The 19,239-nt window shown below is 42.7% G+C and overlaps 1 protein-coding gene across 1 annotated transcript; it reads right to left on the reverse strand.

Annotated features, from left to right (window-relative positions):
• Window positions 1-2,529: 2,529 nt before the first annotated feature.
• On the reverse strand, window positions 2,530-18,336 carry krt222 (keratin 222; the record flags this gene model as incomplete). The annotated part of the gene is made up of 9 exons (XM_079278636.1): window positions 2,530-2,928; window positions 8,570-8,666; window positions 8,745-8,965; window positions 10,483-10,703; window positions 10,990-11,115; window positions 13,670-13,960; window positions 16,282-16,435; window positions 17,832-17,914; window positions 18,325-18,336. 9 exons carry the CDS (start codon window positions 18,334-18,336, stop codon window positions 2,715-2,717), a joined length of 1,419 nt encoding a protein of 472 aa, XP_079134762.1. The 3' UTR covers window positions 2,530-2,714.
• Window positions 18,337-19,239: the final 903 nt, after the last annotated feature.

The following is a 19,239-nucleotide window of genomic DNA, read 5'->3' on the forward strand; positions in this document are numbered from 1 at the left end:
GCAAATGTTTACGTCTGAGACAGAGAAATGGAATACATGAAATAAAAAAAGAAAGAAAACACAAGTCACTCTTTTATTTTAATTTTAAATGATAAAGTGTTAGCTAAAAGCACAATTCTCCATTCTGAAGTTACAGAGCTCCCAAAATGAAGTGTGCTTCATGAAGCAAAGCAAAATCAAGCACAGAACTGCATAGATAATATCTTTAAATATAATATATTGTGAGGCACTCAAATGCAATTCACCATGGTCCTTTTCTTATTTTTAATATCTTTGGTGCCAACTCAAAATTTAGCATAACAACTCGTAATCTAAGGTGTAACAGATCTGTTACAAAACCAGAGTTGAGCATTGACTACAGAGTTATCTATTTACAAATACTGCCCTCCTCTGGTTGAGGCAGGGAATCTAAATTCTCTGAGACACATGGTGAGTGTTAAGAGCCTCACTGCTGTTAAGATCACAGTGAGCTGTTTTGTTGTTGTTGTTGTTTTTGCGATAATGCATCGTAAAATAAAGCTACATTGTCAGCATGAGTTGCAAGATTTCTTTTTTTTCTCTCCACAAAAGGAATTAACTTCAATGACAAAATACCTTCAATACACACACAATCAAGGAATCTCTCAGTGCTGATGTTCTTATAAGTGCTGCATGTGAACTGTAGGGAAATGATTTGGGTGGGAAGGGGGGAGTGCGGAACAATATGTTTTACTTTTTAAAAAGCATGACCCTCCTCAGCATCATGACTTGAATTAGAAAAAAATTGCAAAACCCTCACAACAAAATGTTAAAGTAATATTGATTTATTGAATTGTTACAATTCAATTTGCCATTAATAACTAAAATCACACAAAAAAATATAAGAGTGTGTTCTTTAAACATATGGCCAATAATAGAACTACAGTAAAGTAAAAGGTGTAAAAAAAATTTACGTTATGTTTACTGCAGTTCTGCTTTCTGTTGAGATGCAGAATACGGTGAAGCTCGGAGCTGCTATTGATTGTGATGGAGCAGAAATTAAGTGATAACTGAAGAGATACCATTCAATTACGAAAACAAAAGCCACAATCATCTCTTTTTCTGCACCCTTCTCCCCATGAGAATTTTTGTACAGTCTCTTAAAGAACAAATGCAAAAAAATCCACCTTTAGATAGTTCACAGCAGCTCATGGTTATCTGTGGCTCCACACCTCCAATTATCTGCATCCACCTGTGAACTCATTCTCCTGGGCCAAGTGTTGATTAGAACGAGTTAAACAGAGTCATACGGTCGATATAATCTCTTTTGTCCAGTGACCTCATACTGAAACAATCACAGTATTGAGGGACACTTTTCTTCATCTAGAGTGATGATGAAGAAATATGTTTAAATATGTTTAAATATTTAAATTGTTTTCCTCTGTAAGGTAATGGATGTCGGTCTGATATATTTGATGATGGTTTTCTGACACTATAAAAAATAGCCCAAAGCCTAATGGGAAATGCTTATTGTGCCAGAGTCCAGATTTGATGAGAAAAAATTCAGATTCAGTCATCAGCAATGTTGATTTAAAAATACATAATAGGTATGGTGGCAATGGATGGTAATATCCTAGATGCAGTGGCGGGCCGTGCATTTTATACCTAGGCCTTCACTGCTGTCCTGCAGCTGAAATACCACCTTATAACCACATGATGGCGCCACAGCTATTATTCATTTTTAAGGCCGTAACCATGTAAACTGTTCGGTACGAGGCTTACAATACATTTGATTAATACTAAAGCATTTGGAAAATGCAGAAGCTTCAATTCAGGACAATATAATGTTTTCTGCGCTCATGTAGGACAGTGGTTCTCAGCTGGTCTGGCTGTGGGACCCACCATCATTCCTTAATGACAAGCCGCAACCCACAGAGTTCATCTTAGGATTTTACTTTTCACAACTTGAACATTGAGCAGTACTACTGCTCTGCAATATCTTTCCTCGCCCCCTGTGTCACGGTGTGTGGTACATCTCACTCGAGTCAGGAAACTTGTCAGAATGCCCATATTTGATTGGCTGAGCTGCATCGCGTGATGTGATTCACTACCCGACTAAGCCTCTGCTGTTAAGTTTCGTTTCACGATAGTCACGTGCTCGCCCACTGACCAATCACAGCACACTCTGCACCTTGCGGCAGAGCTGCACATGGACACTGAGCTGCACGTAATGCTGACGTCATAGGCTGGCTAAGCAGGTGGCTAGCAGGCGCTGACACGTCAAAGAATACGCCCAACATGTCAAACTCAAGATCTGATTGGTTGAACACTATGACAATCAACAATATCGTCCCCATTCACTTAAACTGCACATGGATTGACTTGTGAGTCTGCAGGCCTCGGGCCTCTCTTCTTACCTAGAGACACAGAGGTGAGATCTGATTGGATAAAAGCTCTACTTAAAACAAGCTGCACTGGAAGCAGAGCAACTGAGGAAGACAGTAGCTGTGCAATGAGAAAATAAGTATAATATATAATATAATAAATTATAATACATGTAGTGTATTTAAGAAAAATGATTAAATTATAAAATAGATATAACTTTGTGATTCTGTTTAGGCCAGCAGAGAAGGCCTTACAGGCCCTGGCGGTCCACCACTGCCTAGATGTCAATGACCCAGCTACTATTTCTGTAACTCACCATGGTTTCCACAAACAACTGCAATGCAGTGTTGAGTCTGGCGAACCAGTTAGAGTCACTGTGTGATGGCTGGGATGCTGCGAGATCTCTTCATGATCAGACGCACCTCTACGTCGGGGAGGCTGTCCTGTTTAGTCTGGGCACACCCCTCGTCTGCTGCAGCCATGTGCAGATCAAAGCGCAGTGACACCGACTTCTTGCGCAGCTTGGGATTCCCTCTGAAGAAAGAGCTCTCCCACTGCTTTATCACCTGGTCAATCTTCTCGGTCCTGGAAGGTTAGAAGGTTAGAAGGTTAGAAGCCGTGGCAATAAAAGGTGATGTTAATGTTTTTGGCCTCTATTCGGTTTATGTGTCAAATCTGTTTTATTTTGTTCTGGAAGATTTATAGTATTTGATATGCAGAAATAATTGATCTTTCATTTGCCGGCAGTCAATTTGTTTCTCGAAAGTATTTTTGTGTGTCATGTAATCCCATGTGGTATGGACCACTTCAATGGTACTGTGTTACAAAACTATTTTAAAATCCTTTCATTAATTTATGCTTAATGCACCTGGTTGAACAGTAACACCAGGGGGCAATAAGAGAGAACATTTTAATTTCCTTAGATGCGACCTGGTATAAAAGCTATATAACAGAAAGTGCACCCCCTTTGAAACAACATGCAACCAGTCTGGCACTGACTAACTGAAGATCAGGACCTGGGATGATTGTCAAGTACATCCCAAATGTCTGTCTATATGCAAGTGTGTCACTGCATGAACAGGGTAACCAATCAGACCAATTGATAACAGACGCAGAGCAACATTAGCATTTATTTGGTGTCTCTGGCCAACAGATGAACATAAGTCCAATATTCACTCTCCTTTTAGCCTGATGAAAATATCTGTCTGCTGTTTGCCACTTAGCAGGTAGCCTACAGTGGGGTTATTAGAGCGTGTTTGCAGAGAATAGACGCATGCTGCGACTGGAAACAAGGTTGATGAGTGCAGTGAGAGTCAGCCCAAACAATACATTTGTAAAATCTAAACAATGCTGTGTACAGCGCAGGTGAACAGCAGAGTCGAGTAATTATTTTCTGTGGGTTCAACACCACGAGCAACCTCTTTCATAACACCTGAACACTCTTTCATTTATAACCTGCTGACGGCTTTTACAGTGGGTTAAGACACATCAGTGAGTAGAAAATATTGTCTAGTACCATGAATCTCAGCTCCAATATCACCACAGCTTTTGACTATGACTGTGACGCAAACAGCATCGATGACATGCACATTAGGAATGTTTTCAACTGAACTGGCCCGTGAGGTAGTTTTAATGGTATGGGGAGCATTCAGCTGGCTAACACTGTTTCCATCAATACTTATAGGTGCCTTGATGCTGGAGCATTACCTAACAAAGTAGCCGACCAACTTAATGCTTTTGAAAGCATCAAGAACTAATGGGAGTATTTTACAAGGTAATGCTTCCTGTCTGACAGAAATGATGAGGATAAGGAGTCAAGGAACATTCAGTTAAAATAAATTAAATGTCCCTTGCTATCAGTAAAGAATCAATCAAGTGTTGGGAACGTAAAGGAGCATGTTTGGGTTATCAGCATTTAAGAAACTGAATTCTTGACATCAATAGAATTATTAATGTATGTAACAATTATTAATGATTATTAATAACAACGGGGCACCACCCTGCGAACAGGGACCAATAACCAAACGATAAAACTAAGTCTCATAATTAGTGGTCACTCATAATGTCAATAGTCGGGTGCGACTACACATTCAGTGACAGTGAAGGGTTAAGTTCGTACACAGGGCTACTACATACAATTTCATTACGCACATATGCACAAGTAATCACAGACGACTGCTCCTTAAAGTATAACAGAGTTTATTAAATCAAAATAGTAAATGATCAAATCAATTAATATTGCAACCAATAAACGTTATCATACAATTTTATATGCCTAATATCTAAAGAATGAATAAAATGGGTGAGGATGTATGTAATACAAGTATGTGTGTGTGTGTGTGTGTGTGTGTGTGTGGGTGTGTGTGTGTGTGTGTGGGTGTGTGTGTGTGTGGGTCTGTGTGTGAAAAGAAAAGGGGGGTCTTAAAACTACAGTCGAAAACTACAAAGATGGCGGCGCCGAGTGACGCAGACAAAAGGGAGGGGGAGGCTGTGCGTGTAGTCACGTGTGTGTGAGGGGAGGTGCCTTAAAGAACTACAGCGAAACTACCACCAGATGGCGCAGTCGAGGGACTCTGACAAAATGACTGTGAGATTGCTGTATGTAATCACATGTGCCGATGCATCGCGTGAGTTGGGACAATAGGCAACGGGGTTACCCAGGGGCAGCCTATGTGTAAGGCAAGGCAAGGCAAGTTTATATGTATAGCACATTTCAACAACAAGGTAATTCAAAGTGCTTCACATAAAACCATTAAAAGCATCAAAACATAAGGCAAAAGAAAAGGAGATTTAAAAACAATTAAAGAAACAGTGTAAGAAATTAAATTCAGTCGTAAAATGCAGAAATGCAGGAAATTGATTAATATATTAATTGAATGTGGTTCAATTAAAGGCAGCAGCAAACAGAAAGGTCTTCAATCTTGATTTAAATGAGCTGAGGGTCTCAGCAGACCTGCAGCTTTCTGGGACTTTGTTCCAGATATGTGGAGCAGAAAAACTGAACGCTGCTTCTCCATGTTTAGTTCTGACTCTGGGAACAGAAAGTAGACCGGTCCCAGACGACCTGAGGGGTCGGGATGGTTCATAAGGTAGCAGCAGATCAGAGATGTATTTTGGCCCTAAACCATTCAGTGCTTTGTAAACCAATAGCAGTATTTTAAAGTCAATTCTTGGTTGGACAGGAAGCCAGTGCAAAGACCTCAGAACTGGAGTGATGTGACCACCCTCCTGGTCTTAGTGAGGACTCGAGCTGCAGCGTTCTGAATCAGCTGCTGCTTTCTGACGGACTTTTTACAGAGACCTGTAAACACACCGTTACAGTAGTCCAGTCTGCTGAAGATAAATGCGTGGACAAGTTTTTCCAAATCCTGTTGAGACATAAGTCCTCTAATCCTTGATATATTCTTCAGGTGATAGTAGGCTGATTTTGTAATTGATATGGCTGTTCAGGTTGAGGTCTGAATCCATAACTACACCTAGATTTCTGGCTTGGTTTGTGGGTTTGTGTATGCAAGTTACGGAAAACCAAGAGAAATAAAAGGGCAGACAGAGGAATCAGAGTTTCTGTGTGCGGCGTCGCGTCGTAGTGAGTGTGAGGGTCGCAGACCGTATCTTGCACAAGCTGCCGTTGTCGCTTCGCGAACTGACGACACTTGTGCACGATAGTCGCGTTTCCACACTTCACTCACAGAATCGATTCAAGGAAATAGAGCAAGAAACAAAATGAAATCAAATAATCCCCAAATAAACAGATCTTTATCGCTGCGGTGAGATGAGCGTAGTGTTCTCTGATCACATCTCTCAAGTGATACTACACAACTCTCAATCTCCCAGCAGCGACGGGTCTAATGCAGACAGTTACAGCAGTTCAAGACAATACAGCGGGGCTTCGGCGTCCGCGCTGATTACGCAACACCTTAATATCGCACGACAGTAACTTCTCACAACAAAATATGGGAATATCAACACATAAATGAAATGACCTGAATTAAACTTAAGTTAATTTAAGCTAAGCTATGGCCAGATACCATGAACCTTACTTTTAGATGCTTCGGAGCAAGGGAAAAGTGTTCGTGGGGAAGTTGTCCTTTTTCCTCGTCAGGAAGGGTGTTCAGGGGGAGCTTGCTGGTCGGCGCGGCTTTGCAGCTGGCGTCGGGCCGTCGTGGCGTGAGCTCGCTCTGGAGCGACACGCAGACGTGATCTATCCTCGCTGCAGGGAGGATGATTTTACTTCGGTTTTAGACGACGTGGTCCGTGCGTCTTACCGGGAATCATCGGTGGAGGATTGAGGCTTAGTCGTCTTTCCTCCTGCCGGTATGTGTGCACAAAAAGAAAAGGGCAAAAGCGGAGACGGGTCTCGTTGGAGGGATCCGTCTCAGCGGGGTAAGGAGCCTTACTCAAAGTGGAGCACTGTCTGTTTCGTCCAGCGAAATGGCTCGTGACCTGTCAGGGTTTGAGGAGGGGAGAAGGCCGTTGCTTCCTCGTGGCCAGCGTCGCTAGCGTGACGCTGGAGGGGAAAGCTGAATCTTCTGTGGCCTGGACGGGGGTCAGAGCGAAGAGAGCGTTTGTGTGCTCCTTAGCTCGACGGAGGTCGAAGGGGAAAAGCAATGAGGTGTGAGCTGCAGGCAGTTTTGTAGGACAGTGGCTGAACCACAGGGGTCCTGGTGCTGTCTTGGCTCTCGGCCAATGAGATTGCAGCGGTGCATTCAGGTGACTTCAGGAACCATAGTTTTTTTTGGGGGGGGGGGGAATTCACACCCTAATGTGAAATTCCTTCAGAGGAGGTTTGCTCTCATCAAACCACAAGCAGGATGTAACCTTTGCTTGCAAAAGGGAAGGCCTGATTCTCTTTGTTCACAGCACATGTTGAAGCCATATGGTCAGACCCCAACACAAGTGACAGAGGGACTTACACTGTGATATGCTGCTCACAGACAAAGTAAATATTCTGGTTGGAGTGACTATACACGTGTAGCTCTCTTATGATATAATGCATGAGTGTGTGTGTGTTGCTTTTTGGATCTTTGCATGCGGCTGGTAATGTAAGAAATTTGAGCAAAAAACGGTGTGTTTAGTAGATATAATAAAAGTGTTTAATAATTCATAATTAAGAATTCATAATTTGTCATCATCATAAGTGTATTGGGAATGCATAATTAAGATAAACATAAAGTGTTGTAGGATTAGGAGCTAATAACACATGAAGCTTCTGCCAAGTTGCAGAAGTTTAGCTTTTATACTGAAGGATTATCATAGAAGGGAGTAAGTCATAACTGACAGAATTTGAATTTGTTAGCTGCTCAGGGAGAGAGAGATGTGGAGATAGGCGTTTACTGAAGTGCATAGAGAAGTTAGCTCATAAAAATTGAGATAGACGGAAGGGGAGGAGTCGCGAACGAATATGTGAGCGGGGATAGAAGTGTTTTTCTGCCTCTTTTAGCGTGTGGTTGCCTGGGACGGCTGTGTCCTGGGACCAGAGGTAGTTTTTTCCAAAGTGGGTTAATATTGTAATACTTCATAGGAGTATGTACTCCAATGTTTAAATGTAATCGTACTTGCATCAGTGGGATTAAATCCCTTTAACTGTAAACCAGTTTTGGTAGAGTTATTAATGCAGCGTGTCGACTGTAAAAAGCAGCTGAGACACGTGTGGTCTGGCCTCCTCTGTGGGGTGAGTTTCATTCCCGACAGTAACACCCGAAGCATGACCAAAGAATTCCGCCCATGTCTCGTCCAACAATAGCAGGTGCCACGCCCTGTAGATTCCATACCAAACCTGTATCTCCACATCAAACACAACCCATGAAAGGTGGAACATTCCCATGCAGCGCTATGATGAATTACTCATGGGAACCTGTGCTGCCAACTAAGTGTTTTATGCCTCGTAACTTGTTGAGCGTGCAATGGTAATTCCTCTGAGAGCTTGTACGTCTAGTCATCTGGACCAGACGTCGCCGGGGTGGGGATGAGCTGGATGATTGTCTGATTGTAAACTAACGAGTGATTAAAAGCTCATTGAGTCAAAGCCTAAGAGGTGTGAAGGTTTCAGGAGATTAACCAAGCAAGCAACTATGTTCGTAGTCAAAAAAGGTATTTATCTAGGCAATGTAGCGCAGCGCTCTCTGAAGTAATGCTGTTGGTGCTCGCTACTACAAAAGGCCTATATATCGGACTGAACCAAAGGTGCTGACTACAGGTCGATGGGGGAAAAAAGATCAATACTTACTCAATGGTGCCGTGACCCTCAGCACTCTCCCGCACCACATTGCCCTGAAGAATCTCCTGAGTCTTCACAGTGGAGATTGGCAAGTCTTTTTCTGGCTCTGTGAGAAGACATTGATGAGAAATCATAACAAGATATGACTGTATTAAGAGTATGTATGTGTGTGTGTGTGTGTTACCTGTGAGTATCACAAGGCTTTGCTGTCTTTGCAGTATGCCTTTCTTTAGCCCGCTGTCTGCTGGGAGGAGTGACGGTATTTCAGGCAGGGGCTCAGACTTGGGTTCGTCTGGAGTAACTGCAAGGTCACTGAAGCCGTTCTCTAGCCCTGTATCCTTCGGCTCCACCATGGAAAACCTCCATGGCCGTAGACCCATTGGCTGCCCATTACGGCCCATGTATCTGCAGGCAGAAGGGCACAACATTCTGTCCAGGAAATTATGACATCTATGTCCAGCGGTGAGCAGAAGCCTAGTAAAGGGCTAAAAAAACTAGGGGAAGAGTTGTAAAACTCCTACTGGAAGGTCTGACACGTCGACCCAAGCTCACTGGATTGATGCCACCAACATTTGTGTCTCACAGTGTGCTGGTATTACTTTGAAGTCATCGTCATTGCTAACCTCCATGACGATAACTGAAAGAGTGTAAGTGAAAAACTTGATTCATGATCTTCTTCAAATACCATCTACCCCTCCTCGCGTCCTCCTTCTTTCCTTCTCTCATAAGAGCTCTCTTTGCACTGCCTGAGCAGAACTCTGGATGGTTAAAAGATGATATAAAAGTATTGTGCACTGATCTTTCAGTATCATCTTTTGTCCCTTTCACTCGGTTAATTTGCAGACGTACCCAACTCGCAAACCTTTGAGCTTTTATGTGTGCAGATGCTTCAGTGAGAAAGAGTCATTTTCATTGTATGAGGATGGTCTTGTCTCCTTTTTTTGTCACACAGCCTTTTGTGCTCAGTCGCCACCCTTCTCAAATATGAACAAACAATTCAAATTTCAGATGCCACGTCCTGTCTCTCCTTGGATCAATGACATCAGTCGGCTATATCCTGAATGAAAAGCATCCAAAGAAATTTAGAAGCGCCCCAATCTGTATGTAACCTCTATGTGTCATAAAACTAAATTACTTTAAAAACTATAAAATGATAATCACATGGTTGAGGCAGCCAATGTGTTAAATTGGAAAGGAGCTGGATGAGAGATGTCTACGATAATTAAAGGCCATGCCAAAAGAATGGAATATTCCCTAATTTGACGATGGCAGGAAATAAGTTATGAGACCAGACAAAGAGATTTTGTCTGATTCAAGACAGAGCTGCATTTCTAGGCTATGAATTACTGGTGGAAGGTTTGTCTTTTTCACGTGTCGTTCATGCTTTTTTGTTTGTGCAGATAACTGGAATTTGTAATAAATTTCCAATCACAGTTTTTACATGTCACTGTGTTTCTTGGCCGTGCTCTACAGCTTCTGTATGACTCAACCTGCAATTAATAGTGTGGGTTTTCAGTTTCCATACAGATTTTACATAATCCCTAACAGAACAGTAAACGTTGACCAAACTTTACGTGTACCATAAATGCTGCTCTAGCGAAATAATGTCATATCTAAAGAAACAAAATAGTAATTCTTTTGTTGACTTATTTCTGAAGTGGAGACATTTCTGTCTTACTCAAGTCAGTGTGTGTGTAGTCTGCAATTTAGATTCAGACTTTGCTCTATAATATTGTGTATTAATATACTAGCCTTTCTTTTCTATATTTGCTGCCCTGTTACTGCTCCATCGTTCTGGGGAAATCTTTTCCACTACAAAATATCATTCTATTTTGACACTAAAACCACAAACAATGCCAACTGAATGATTTCTTCCTGCTTCCTCTAATGTTTCCATTCCTTTCTCGGCGTCTTGCCCTAACCTGCCCTCTTCACGCTCCAGCAGACGTCGGTAAGTGCCGATCTCTCGCTCCAGCCTCATCTTGGTGTTGAGGAGCTGGCTGTGGCGCTGGCGCTGTGTCGCCAGCCCGCTCCTCACCTGCTCCAGCTCGCTCTCCAGCCCAGCGATCACCTGGGAAAGGTCCTGCAGCTGGCTGGAGTACACCCGCTGAGTGTTCTGCAGGGAGCTCTCCAGGCCTTTCTCCTGAAAAACAAAACGCAGGGAGCTTTAGGATAATGACTACACAGTTGTCCTTAAATTTGATTAAGAGTCTGGAAGCTAATTATGTTAGAACTTAGTCTAATAGTTATAAAAAACAAGAGCATCATCCCTCACTGGCTTCCCACCACCAACAATGTCAGTTGTGTTTGTTAGCTTGGTCTGGCCAAGCCCTAGGCCCTGCTGATTAATGCTACATTCTGAGCAACTAATGTAAATATATTCTGTTTTTCTAAACCGGGGTGATACGTGATGATGTGTGATTTCTTACCAAGGCATGTAGGGTCTCAATCTCCACCTGCAGTGAGTGCCACTGGCTCCTGGCCTCAGCTAGCTCGGCCCGGGCCTCCCTCAGGGCAGCGCCACCGAGGCTCACCTGCATCCACGCTGCCTCGTCCTGGGTGAGGTGACAGGGATGAGACAGAGGTACAAGAACCCCAAAACCACTGCCACCATCCACACACACACACACACACACACACACACACACACACACACACACACACACACACACACACACACACACACACACACACACACACACACACACACACACACACACACACTCATTTGAACCTCTAATCCCCAGTTAACTTTATACACCTTCACCTTGTGGGTAACAGTTTTTTCCCATTGGCAGTCAATCAGAAAGTCAGAGGAGAAGCAGCTGCAGGTGGTGCTATTGGTAGTGCGTGTTTCAGTTTAGGTAAACAGACAGGAGAGCAGACACCCATGTGTACACACAGCTGTACAAGCTGTGTTTACACTGTACAGCTGTAGAGCGCATCACACCCTCCGTCCTCTCCCCATTCAAATGCAGTGAAGCAGCGAAGCTGTCTTGATCTTGTCTTGTCTGTCATCTCAGGCAGTGATGGATGAGGCACTCATTATTTAAACTCCCCTACAAAAGTTAAAGTTACTCATTATGCAGAATGGCTCCTGTCATACTATTATATATTATATTACATACTTAACATGTACTACAAGTAGCGTTTTATTAAATAATGCAGTCGAGGTGAAGTCAATTTAAACTTATATTGTTTGATCTATAACAATGCATCTAATCTTATTTGACTGTCATTTGTTTTGTATATAAAAGCTTGACTAATAAACAAATAACTATTACAATCAGATACATTTTGTAAAAAGAGAAAAATTTCGCTCTGGAACGTAGAAGTGTGCGGCAGCATCAAATGGAAATACGAAGCAAAGTAACTTTAAATTGTTACTTTACAGAACTGATGTTTTTTCATACACCACTGGTCTGATTTTGTCAACTACTGGTGTCTGTACATCTGAACATATTGTTACTGATTTAAAGTTTATATTATAAACCATTAGAGATATTCTAACTGAGCAAAATATAAAGGTACTCTATGTAGATTTTGACCACCAGTGTTGCTGTATAGAGCAATGTTTTACGAGCCCGTTTTGCATGTATCGTGCATATGCTTTAAGGCACACATGCACGACCCAACAGTGGTTACAAATGGTTTCACACTGTTCTACTGGTCGATGGGCATTGTTATTACACTGAGAAACACAGCAATGCATCAACAAGCACAGTGCAGAGGTCTACAAGCTAGCAACCATGGATGTAAAGAATGCAATCAGCTTTGCAAATATTTTATGTGGAAGGAAATGCATTCAACACATTGAAGGATACACTCAATCCGTTTTACACATAACTGTTTTTTGTGTACAAAAAACTTCGCAGGGCACATTTAAGTTTAAACAGATTCACTAAACATGATTTTGTGCCTGCAAAACTAAACATGGAGAACAATATCAGGAACAAACTCCCAGATTACGGCTGCTCTCAATTATTTTAACTCAAGGCTGAAGACTTTTCTGTTTGCTGCTGAATTATATTCAATCAAACAATTATATTTTTCTTACACAGCACTGTAACCTTTATTCTTATAGTCTATGCTATTTTAGCTCCTTTTCTATTCTCTTGGCTTTTTAATGTTTTTAATTGTATCTAAATGTCCTTTTGTGGAGTGTTTATTTAGCACTTTGTCTCAATGCTTTTGATGCTTTATGTAAAGACCTTTGAATTACCTTGTTGCCGAACTTTGCCAACTCATGGAGGAAATAATCCAACTCTTCCCGGGAAGCACAAATTTTGTTTGTTTAATATTGTAATATAACATTGCGCTGATTGCATGTTAATAGTCATAGTTTAGCACTTTTCTTTAAAAAAAAACAGAGCTAAATGTAAATATCATCCATGATAATTATGGACATCAAGCAGGCTTTTGACTACACAGCATTGTGTAACTCTTGTGTAACCACTGTGTTACTTTGGGGGGAAAAGACAGAGAAGGTCTCATGCAAACAACAGCATTTCATAAAACCTGCTCCACTTAAGCACTGTGGTTGCTTTGCAGCGCTTGGCGAAGACACTTTATTATGGCTGTCAGACCAAAGTCATTGTTCTGTGGCAGAGGAACACTGGTATCATAAAAGGCACCCATACTGCGCCTTTTCCCGTAATAACAAAAAAGAGGACAGTTAGGCTAAAACAACAGTAGAAATGCTGCTATTACTGGATAAACAATGAAACATCTTCAAGATATATGAGAATACTCAGGTTGTAATTTGGCTCATTCATTTTTAATGAAGGTCAGGGATCATTCACTCAGAGAAGTAACTGATCATATTTTGTAACACAATATTGTAAATGTGTGTCACAGTAAAAAGTGAGTGAGGAGGCAATCAGGCAATAATATACACAAGCATGCAAGCCCTAAATCTACAGCCTTTCAGCACAGTCAACCACTCTGCTAAGCATTTAACTCCAGCCGAGCACAAGCATCACTCAGCCGTGCCTATGGGACAGCCTGAAGTGGGTCTTGAGGGTGTGTCTGGCTGGCAGTGGGCCAGGACAACATAAGAGAGACATTAAAAAAAAAAACACAAGTGAAGATGCAGTAGTATATGCGTACCTCACTGAGAACTCCTCCATGTGTTCTGGATGCTGCTGCTGCCGCTCCAGAGCAACTGGGCCTGACCAAGCCGGGGGGTGGATTTGACACGGTACCCAGGCCAAGGTGTCTCTCGCCCAGGACGGGAAGTCTGCCATGGTCACACTGCGCTCTGATTCGGTCGAGGAGCTGGGTGAGCTCCATCCCTGTGCCATCCTCCTCCTCCCCTCCTGCTAATGCTGCTGCTGCTGTGGCCGTCGCTAACAGAGCATCGCAGGAGCTGGCCCGCTGCAGCTGCAGAGCCCGGGCTGCCTGCAAACAGCCAACCAGATGGAGCAAGAATATGGGGAGAGAAGGAGAGAGAGGGAGAGTGTAAGACAGAGAAAGGGTGAGAAAGAGAGTGAGTGATGTAAAGAGTGAGAAGAGAAAAACAAGACAAAGAGGGAGAAGAAACTTGTTTGTGGATGAATAGGTGCAGAGGAGAAAAAGATGGCAAGAGTGAGTGTGTGTATGCGTGTGTGTGGGGCAGAGAGTCCACGCAATGCAGAGGTAAGAGACAAAAGAAAAATCTGTTATTGAGCCCTACGTGTACATATGTGTATGTAAGTGAGCATGTGTGTGCATCTGTATGCAGGAAAAGACACTTGAACTGAGGGAGGGAAGTATTAGTCAGCAGGAATAAGGAAATGAGGAAGAGAGGAGGGGTGGATGAGGTCATAGTAAAGGGACAAGACATCATTAGATGCTGTGAAATGAATCCCTTACAAATCAAATGCACACATACACACATGACGCAACACTAATGTCAGGGTTGAGAGTATAAAGTACAACAGGCTACTTATAATTCAACTGTTGTAATAACAATGATAAGAGATTTTATACTGTAATGTTCAAATACAATAAATTACACACTGATCATTTTATCTGCTCTTAGAACTAGTTGTCCTGGTCAGCATTAGCATCATCTTAGTACCAATAACAAGATGGCAAAACAGCAATGTCAGCTGGTGTAACACTGCATTTTCAAAAAGGACTGTGCAAAGCAAAATTAAGAGCCAACAGCCACGCTCGCAGATCTGGAAAGCTGAATTGACAACTTCAATTTTTAACCAGATTTTCCTATGATTTTGCATCTAAATGACTAATGGGGACACATTTTTCAAAATTGGTCTGGTATTTAGCAACACTACCATGGCAGGCGGCTGCTAAAAGAGCTGTTATGTAATCCTTCACTGTAATTGACCCTTTGCTAACCCACACACACGTACACACTGCTACTGGCATGGAGTCCAGACTGTCACTAACTGCACTCCCTGAAAAAAATTCATCAAATTTTTGAAAAAACAAAAAAGCGATTTTAGAGAAAAGCACACAGAAAGATCCTCAATAAGCGTTTGAAGGACATTATCCAGGATGTCAAACTGATGTCAAACTGTGAAAACAGGTTGAAAGAGAAAGATAGAAGCTAAAGCCTACAGATCACAGGGTAAAAGTGAACCACCACATCACCGGGCAATGGAGACAGAAGACAATTAAATTAAGGCTCCTGTAGTGCCGGGTAGGTCTTTATTCACTGTTGTAATGATTATATTTCAAAAGTAGCATGTGGAAACATGCTGTAAACCTGCGGTAGCTAGCGTAGCATAGAATTGCTAACGCTAGTTAATGATGTGCTAAAACACACGCTTTTAAAGAGAAATGTAACGGACAACTTTTTAATGAGATGTACTCCCATTCTTGGATTCAAACTACCGACAGACTAGTTAAGTCAATGCAAGGATTCCCCAAACTGGCAAATCTAGCACAACAGCATGTCTGCATTCTCGCAAAATAACGTCCAAGGAGGTGTTTTCTAGGGCTGTACCGAATAGTTTGAAGCTTTATTCGTAACGTTGAGACATTCAAAATATTATTAAACATAAAACATTGAGTGCACTAGTCCACCTTCAGCCTTTTCTCCCCTCCTCTCTCAAAAACAAAAAAAACCACGAACATCATAGCGCTAAATCCTTGTCTCAGTCCTAGGTTAAAATGTATTGAATAAAGATACATGTGACCATTTCTAAAAATGGTTAAATTCAATAACATGTTTTTATCTAACAAAATATTCTGCTTCAATCCATATTTGTTGGTGTTAAGCCTGGATTGATTGTTAATGCTACCAATAATCGATTACAGAAAGTGCTTACAATTTGCCACCATTGTGAAGAAAGACGTTTTATTTCTCTGTCGGTTACTTTTCATAATGTTGTCAGACACTTGTAATAACAATCTGAACAATTTAGGCAGACTGGCCAATCATAGCGTAGCATCAGCCAGCTCCGATGGGTCCAACCTGTGGAGCTAACATTACATCATTACAGACATCAACAGACATCATTACAGACGTCTTTAACTAGCATTAGCACGTCTATGCTATGCAAGCTACTGAAAACGTGTCTATTGTCCCTTTAAAATAGAAAGGGTTGTAGTGTGAGACCGTGCATGCATACAGATGGAAAAAAAACACCATTCAGAAAGAAAGATAGACAGGCACAGTGTAAAAGGCAGAGGCATGACTTTGATAGAAAAAGGGAAAAGAAAGAAAGAAAAAGATGTCATAACACGCATTTGCACGCAGCACATTTAGTGACCTCAAACTCCTGGTGCATCGCCTGCAGATCTGACATGGAGTGCCAAAGGTCTGCCTGCAGCGTCGTGCTGCTCTGATCTGCCTTCCTCTTTGACTCCCTGAGCAGAGCCACCTGTTGCTCCAGACGCCCGGTGTTCCTCTCCTCAGTCTCACACCTATGAGGTGACGTCAACAGACAGGGCTTTACTGAGCCCCATTCTGTGTTTATTGTCAATCATTTAATCACGACATACATAAATAAACACAGGGAAGAAAGGGTAAAAAGGCCAAAGAAATTACATTCATTCAAATAGAGCCATTTATCAGTTTAAAGTCCAATGGAAAGTATTGACATATTCCGCCGACTTGGCATATATGCAGATTAACTCAATTTAAAAGGGGATTGCTGATAACAGTAAAATTGTTCCAGGGAGTACGCTTGGTCTATGTCACTTTATCATATACTTTATTAGCTCATTTACACAAAAACAACAACACGAGTCACTCCCTACCCGAAGAATAAATTATAATCTGATGCTATCATGACGAGTTCAAATGTAATCCTGTAGAATGTAGTTTTTGGTGAGAATCCTGAATAAATACTGTTGTTTCAAGGAGATGTTTAGCACGGCAATATAAAATAGATATTATGACCTGTTTCATTTCCAAACACTAGCTCCCAGCAGCTTATAACACATGATTAAAAGTACTAATGCCAAGATTTTTTTATAACAATCATTTACATCCTAATCAATTGAATTGTGTTCTTACACAATAGATATAGTCTTTTTGTTGTTATTGTTGGTGTTTTTAACTCACTGATGCAGGATCGGTACTTGGTATCAGTAAGGAAAATAGATAATAGCTAGTGAGTATCCACTAAGGGATTGAAGGTTGTTTTAGCTGAAATATCCCATTTTGGTGTGTGTCAGTGAAGGAAGGTACAAGTCCAAAGGATGAAAAAGACCTTGACATCATTTAAATGTGTCAGAAAAAGAGTCCAGAGTCTCACAGTCACACTCAGCGGGTCAGGAGACATCAGGTAGAGCTGTAAATAGAACAGGTTGCCACTGTCCTTCAGGGGTTAATGGCTGACAGCAGCGGTATGGTGTGTGTGGGTGCGTGTGTTGAGGCTGGTGTGTGTGTGTGTGTGTGTGTGTGTGGGGGGGGGCTTGGTGTCACTCTGCATCAATACATAAGTGAAAGTGCCGACGCGGCACAAAGCCCGGCCTGGATTTGTATGCAGGTTGGCTAACAGGAGTGGGAACTGGCCCGAGTTAGATAACAGACGACTGGAAAAGCATTGCAGCAGGATGAAAACAGGAAGTGTAGTTATTCTACATCTATGGTTCATATATTGTGATGCCTTAATGGGCCAGTAATGATAATCACACATTTTCTTCTCGCATGTTACCTGTTATATTATCTAAAATCTGTATTTTCCTCCTCTGTGCCTGATCACTTTAGACATAAACTGTGTGAATGGGTGTACATTTTTTTTGGGATGCGACCTCATGCCTGATATATTTAGCGTTTAGAGCGTTAGGAAAACTACAGCCAAATACAGCTGACCTGGCCTGGATGGCAGCAGCTCTGGACTTCATGCTGTCAGACTGTAATGCCAGCTGGGCATTCTCCATCAGTAGGTTACCAACCTGACAACACAAAACAAAAATACAATAACATGAGATTAGATCAAGGAAAGTACACAACTATATGCAATTCTACAGCATTTTCTATGAGAATGTAAGTGAAATTGCTTTAGGCTGAGGCATTCGGGTGAAATCTACTGAAAACATGAAAGTAAACGACTTTATATGAATATTGAATGTTTTATCACCAACAAGTGATATTTTGTCATTGTATGAAAAAGTACAACTGGTGGAATAGGTTTTCTATCAAGGATGACTATGTGTCTCCTTTTTCTACAACCGTAGTAATACTAGTAAAAGATTTGATGCTCGTACATTGCTTGGCCTTCGATGTTGCTGCTTGCGACTTCCTCAAGAAACTCTCATCCAAACAACTTCACACTCAACATAACGCTTCCTTGGGTCCAATACACCTGCCGTGACATAGTTGCAGCCCCACACTGTCAGGATCCAGGATCCCTGTCTGACCCGTTGGGTGTTTCCCCTGATCTCCTCTCCTCATGTGTTCTGTCATTCCCCTGTTTGTTATTGTGTGCCATGTGCTCTGTGTTTGTCCTCTGCCTCCAGACACCTCCCATGGCCACACCCTTGATTGTGCACAGCTGAGGACACTCCAGCCGATCACCTCCTGCAGCCTGACACACCCGACTCAGGGCCCACTAATGAGTCTACTGTCTCTATATAAACTCTGGTCCTGGTGGTCCCAGAGGCTCAACGACCTCCAGTGGCCGTCTCTGAGCGGCAGCGGCCTCCAGTGCCCGCTGCCGTCACGGAGCAGCAGCGACCACCAGTGCCCGCTGCTGTCGCGGAGCAGCAGAGACCTCCAGTACCTGCCACTGCTGCACCGGCATCCTATTCTCCAGAGCCCTTCCGCCCGCCGGAGCACCCGTGTCCGGAGCCCTTCTGCCCTCACGGCCGTCCGCCGGAGCACCGGTGGCCGATGCTCTTCGGCGGCCCCGTGGCCGGTCAGATCCTGTCACCCCTCCTCCGGACTCCCGCCGCCCACCCTAGTTGGCCTTGTAGCTGTGGGGACATCCCTCCTCCGGACCCCCTCCACCCGCCCTGTTTTGTGTCTTGTTGTACGTCTGGAATCCGTTCCTTAAGGGGGGGGGGGGGGTACTGTCTGGATCCAGGATCCCTGTCTGACCCGTTGGGTGTTTCCCCTGATCTCCTCTCATGTGTCCTGTCATTCCCCTGTTTGTTATTGTGTGCCATGGGCTCTGTTTGTCCTCTGCCTCCAGACACCTCCCATGGCCGCACCCTTGATTGTGCACAGCTGAGGACACTCCAGCCGATCACCTCCTGCAGCCTGACACACCAGACTCAGG

The sequence above is a fragment of the Melanostigma gelatinosum genome (genome assembly GCF_949748355.1).
Source record: "Melanostigma gelatinosum genome assembly, chromosome: 11".
Classification (NCBI taxonomy): Eukaryota; Metazoa; Chordata; class Actinopteri; order Perciformes; family Zoarcidae; genus Melanostigma; species Melanostigma gelatinosum.